This window comes from Aplysia californica, unplaced genomic scaffold, assembly GCF_000002075.1.
Source record: "Aplysia californica isolate F4 #8 unplaced genomic scaffold, AplCal3.0 scaffold00194, whole genome shotgun sequence".
NCBI lineage: Eukaryota > Metazoa > Mollusca > Gastropoda > Aplysiida > Aplysiidae > Aplysia > Aplysia californica.
The window spans coordinates 528,219-534,218 of record NW_004797464.1 but is presented as its reverse complement, the minus strand read 5'-3'; the positions used below and the strand labels follow the sequence as shown (position 1 = coordinate 534,218).

The window sequence follows — 6,000 nt, the reverse complement described above, 5'->3', positions numbered from 1 at the left end:
TCAAAAGGATAAAAACTAAGGGAGTAGGGAAAAAACTGCACAAAAATTACATTTTGCGAAAACCGACAATAATTGTGAAAATTCACTATATTAATCCATCCTTTTTTTTTTAAAGGCAATTTACCTGGAGAATAAAGTCTTTCTCAATTGTATCCATGCTATTTTTAGACAAAAAACAGGTTTATCTTAAAAAATCTGCCAATATAAAATGTGCATAGCCTGACCCAAAATCTGCAAAATCAAGGGTCGCTCCTCCCCTTAAGTGTTTTGAGCCATAATTTTAATTATTTAGTCGTATGCCATAGGTTTTTTTTTTCCAAATTCACATTTTCATGTAATTTTTCATGCCATTGTAAATTCTCTAACGATTTTTCCCAATTTAGACCTTTTTGTGCTATGATGCAAAAATCTCTTAATGACGGAAAGGGAGATTGGGCTGAGACAAATATAGTGAGTTGTCTTATTATCTCTGATTTCTTTAGTGAGCGATATCAGCAGCCTAGAAGTGTCAATAGTGCTAAAAAACTTCTACCCAGTTTAATTTAATTCTTTTGAGGGATGGGTTCCTGACTCAACAGCATCCATATGTCTGAGCTCCCTTGGGTCAGTGGCTGGACTTGTTTCACTGGTTACCCCAGACGGCAGGCTGAGGCACCAGAAGGGTGAAGGCAATGCACCATATGCTTTTGTTCTTAGAATTTAACCTTTGAACCCAGAGGCGTCTGTGGCCTAGTGGTTAGGCTACTGGTTCTGTAATTGTGAGGTTTGGGGTGTAGGGGGATTGAGCCTCAACTCGTTCTGATGTTGTGTCCTTGGGGAAAGGCACTTTACCCAAATTTCCCATTTGGTTTGGGAGTTCTCATGTCTTAAATAACCTAATAGTGTTGATAGGGACGTCAAACCTATATTAATACCATTTCCCCCTTTTCACCCTTTGAACCCTAAGCTCTTGAGTCTACCATAACCCCAAACCTGAGCATTTATCCCTAATGTTGATGATGGCTGGGACAGATCAGCTCGTCAAACACCTCACAAACTGCTTTAACCACACTTCTATCCTTCAAATCTCACCAGACAGACTCTCGATTACTTCCAATGTCAATCCCACACTGAATATCCCTTTGAATAGAATAAGAACCGCACAAACAGAGGGTGTTGCCAATCCCTCTAATGCAGGATGCTGGAGTGCAGGGAAATTAGAGCTGCCCTGCTAAAGCATGATACGGGGTTCAAAGGGTTAACAGAGGTGCAGATTTTCTGGATAAATTGGGGAAATTTGTATTTCTGAAATGATCCAGATTTTGCCAATTACTGTATCACTATGCCCAGATTTTGCCTGACTTTTTGATACAAGATGTATTAGGTGTATTATGATGAGTAAATTTTGAGTCCTCACCTGCATGTTTCCACGGGGTTAGAAAAATTCAGGATTCTTTTTTCATACCCAGCTGGCACTTCTGATTTGAAAGTTTGTTGTAAATTTCCTTTCACAGAGGGTAAGCAGTATCCAGACATCCCTGTGGAGGACTTTTTGGGCCATGTGAACCAGATGCACACTGACAGTGACATTGCCTTTGCTCAAGAGTTTGATGTGAGTACGATGACATCAGTGCCTCTTAAAAAAACCATTGGAATATGAACATTTTTCAAAGCTGATGTTATTGCATGTTTTGAACGAATCATCCTTGATATGCATTATGTACTTTTGTTGTGTGCAGTTGGAGTTTTGGAGGGGTCCAAAGGATAGGTTTCTGAGAAATATCTTTTTGAATATCAAATGATAAAGACTGTAAAGAGGGAAACAAAAGATGCGCAGTTCTTATTTTTCTGAAGCTACAATTTGTATTTTGCTGTGGGTTTCCATGGAAAGGCAGGAAATTCCTTATTTGGTATGTGTGATGCATTATGGTGTCATCAGGCACTCGTTAAAATACAGAAATAGGAGAAACAGGCATTTTTCCACCAGTTTGGAAATTTGTATCGAATTTTTATTTTTGGGCTCAACCTCTTTTATGTCTATATAAAAAGACATGCCATTGTGAATTTTACTGAAAAACATTGATTACAGGCATAAAATTTGTCATTTTTCTTTTTTCAAGGACTCTTTAGCTATTGGAGTTTCCAAACTTTGGCGGCCATTTTCTTGCTAATTTCACCACTCAAAACCAGGCGACCTCACTTCCTTCAATCACAAATATCTTGAGTTCTGTTCAAGATAGATGGATATTATTTCATTTGAAGCAAGGCAAATAAATCAGCTTTCAGATGATACCAATAACTCCACATGCCCATAAATTGACGAGCGCCTGATTCCATACCGTCGTGACACATATTACTATAGAGGGATGGTATAAAAATCCCCTGGTGGGGTAAATTGTTTCATTTTTGGGCAACTTTTGTTGGATATATGTCCTCAAAACATTTTTTAAAAGATTATGTAAAATCGTTACTTTACGAAATCCTCTTATATTATGATTTAAAAATGGTTTGTCTCTTTGTATTTTGGAAGACCTTTTTTGGGGATAGAAATAAAATTGTGGGTCTGGTATGCACTGTACTTGTACAAATTGTACTTATTTTCCTCCTTGACGTTTTTGTGTTTTTGATGCAGGAGATCAACCGGGCCTCATGCAGTGACAAGTACCCTTGTGACCACTCCAACCACTCGGAAAACAGAAACAAGAACAGATATGTCAACATTGTGGCCTGTGAGTAACCTGGGCCCAGAGGCTAGCCTAATGCTGTCGTTTTTTTTAAAAGGAAAATGTGTTTGGGTTTCTTATGATATGATGTGTTCTAAGGGTCTTGAAATTTTTTATGGTTATTATTTTTCTTGTAGATTTCTTAGTTGTTGTTTTGGTTATTTTTTAAATTTTTTTTTGGGGGGGGGGGATATTGTACCCCTGCTTAAGCCCTCTGTCTTGTCTGTCCTCAGTCCATAATGCAGCAATCCCTTCTCACAGAGTCACCACTTTAAAAAAACATGTTTCTGGAGTTTTGGAAATGTGGGTGGTTGGTGGGTGCTTTTATGTGGTTTTGCTCCTTTTTTTCCTGTCAAACATCTATCATCCTATCTTTGTGTTTGTTACTCTCTTGTCTTCGGCACTTATACGACCTAATTGTGTTACAAGCGCCGTAAAACGCTTACTACAACAAGAAACATTTTGGTTTGTTTATTTTTCATGATTTATTGTTTCACTATATCCAATGGCGTGGGCTGATCTTTTTGTTTTTCTCAAGTGTCACAATGATCCTAATCTATCTGTAGCAAAATGTGGCCATTTTTATGTTGACTCGCAGGGACATTGGACTGTGCATTTCATTACAGGGACCAGATTCAAATTATCAGATTTGTCTCGAAGGACGATATAAACAACCAATATGAATATTGCGGCCAAATTCAAAGCAAGAGGTATTGTAACAATCCTGATATCAAGATGAAGATTTTTAATCTGCTTTAAAAAAGATCTTTTTTATGGCCATCTATGCTTAAGACTGTGTTGTACCCCCACACCCAAAAAAACCGACATACAAACAAACCAAACAGTATGAAACAAAAAACTGATGTTCTTTTCACTTCCTCGTCAGATGACCACTCGAGAGTGGTGTTGCTCAAGGCAGAGATGGGCAGATTGCGGCAATCAGACTATATCAATGCCAACTATGTGGATGTGAGTCTTGTATTCCGTCTTTTTAATCTGTTCAGTTTTTAGGTTTGAAAAGTTTTTGACAATGGTATCAATCTTTAGTTCTCGATATTTGTGCAATCGTTTACCTGATTTTTAATACTTTAACGTGGACTGAGTTTTGATTCTGTCTGTTTATCTTTGTTTTTAAATCTATGTTTTCTACTTCTCAATGGGTGGTTGGTGAGCAAACATCTATCATCCTTATCTCTTCACCTTCTTTTTTGTGTTTATTACTCTCTTGTAACACTTCTAATCTTCAGCATTTTTATGGCCTATTGTGTTGCAAGTGCTGCAAAACTCTTACTAAAACAAAAGAAAAAAAAACAACCCAAAAAAAACACCTACTCCTCATCCCCTCAGGGCTACAAGAAACCCAAAGCTTACATAGCCACCCAGGGCCCTCTGCCGCAGACCTTCCCAGACTTCTGGCGCATGGTGTGGGAGCAGAACACCAGCGTCATCGTCATGATCACAAACCTCATGGAGAAAGAACGGGCAAGTAGCTGCTGTGTTTTGTACTGAATCGATGTCTTGTTTTATTTCTGGACAACTATAGCCAGTATGCTACCTTAGGATCACTAAGTTCCATCTGACCCTTTTCTCCGTTTTGAGTTCCTGAGACCATGGGGTCAAAAACTGAGTGATCTATCTGCTCTGTCAAAATTGTATGAACATTTGGAGTCGTTATCATGATATTCAAATAATTGCAGTAGAAAAAGCTTGACATGTTGTGGAACCCAAAATTTTTCTCTTAAAATTTCTCAAAACTAGGTACTGAGCAGATAAAACTGTAATTCTAAGGTAGCAAGTAGTCAGGGTGGTGGGGAATGGGCGATGTGAGCCCTACCGGGACTACAGGGTGGCAAAGCAGATAGGTGTTTCAGTCTCATGAAAACCCTTTACCCTCCTATCTTCAACATTCATGACCTCTTTTCAGTGTTGGCAGGCATTCCATAGACACCGGTGTAGTCAATGCCATGACAAAAAAACAAGTTTTATTCCTGGTGAAATTGCTGAGCTTCAAGTTGGCTGGCATAGTGATATTAATAGTCAGCTGTCCTGCCAATAGTTGCAAGTTTGAATCCAGATTGAGGCCCAAGCTTGTCTCCTTAGGAAAGACACTTTAGTCAAATTTTCCTCCCTTTGCTTGAGTGGATGTGGGTAGGCTTCTAAGATAGCCAAAGATCCTGAAGATACATAAGCGTTTGAGCGCCTGTAAAATTGGTGGCTTGCACTGAATGTTTCTCTGGAGGCTGAAAATGTTCCTGGAATTTGTAAGAGTATTAATGAATTAAAGCTAGTTAAGCTTACTTTCGAGCTGGGTTGAGTGCTATATGAATGCCATCTATCATTATTATTGCCATTATTATTATTGTCATTATTATCACTTTTATAATAATAATGATAATAATTGTGGTTATTATCTTTATTATTATTTCAATTGTTATTATATTGTTATTATTATTATTATTTATGTTGCTGCTTTGTGGTCTAACCGTGTGCTTCTCGTGTCCTCAGAGAAAATGTGACCAGTACTGGCCCAGCGACGGCGTGGAGACGTACGGCAGCATGCAGGTGAAGCTGATCACCACGGTACCCCGTGCTCACTATACTGTCCGCGTCTTCTCGCTCAGGAACATGAAGGTAAAAAAGGTACGCATGCCTCTCCCTCCCCACCCCGTGTGGCCAGCCGGTGGGAACTGCCTGTGGATGTTGTTGTCCCGGGCTGGCCTTGGTGTTGTGCGCCCACAGGGAAACTTTGGTATACTTATTGGTAACAAGACTCCTGAACTTTAAACTCTGAACTTTGGTGCCTGAACCTCCATTCCCGTTTACTTATTCCTGGGGGGGTGGTGGTGGTGTTTGTTTAGCCTTAAGGCCCGAAATTCTTTTGAAGTTAGAAAAATATACAAAAAGTTTTTCGAAAGAACTTGATTAAGAAAAACAGAGGAGAGCTGATATTTATAACAATAGCTCTTTGTACTTGAGTGCATATGTGGGAAATTTATGAGGGTTTATGGTGTAACAATCAGGTTGTCCGCATTTGCTTATGAAAGATGTAAGTGTTTGGTTCTCATGTAGGGAAACCACTCAACTTGGATTGCCCTCACAGATGGGGGTCAAAAGCAACCCATCCTTTAAATGCTTTAAATTGAGACAAAGGGGCTGACAGCATTTATAATCATGTGGCTGAAACATTCATATGTGTCAGTGCTTTAGCTAGCATGGAGTGGTTCATATGATTGTAGGGTAGGTTTAGATTAGAGCTGCCAACCCTATCTTTTAGTTGAAATGGGTTTATTTTCACCCC

General features: G+C 39.0%; 1 protein-coding gene across 1 annotated transcript in view; it reads left to right on the top strand.

Annotated features, from left to right (window-relative positions):
* LOC101852851 (tyrosine-protein phosphatase 99A) overlaps positions 1 to 6,000 on the top strand; it is a gene marked incomplete in the record, with an annotated part of 96,206 nt that overhangs the window by 68,277 nt on the left and 21,929 nt on the right. The window contains 5 exon segments of the mRNA XM_013082782.2: positions 1,494 to 1,591; positions 2,612 to 2,708; positions 3,589 to 3,671; positions 4,050 to 4,184; positions 5,208 to 5,342. Of these exon segments, the coding sequence (XP_012938236.1) occupies positions 1,494 to 1,591; positions 2,612 to 2,708; positions 3,589 to 3,671; positions 4,050 to 4,184; positions 5,208 to 5,342 (548 nt within the window).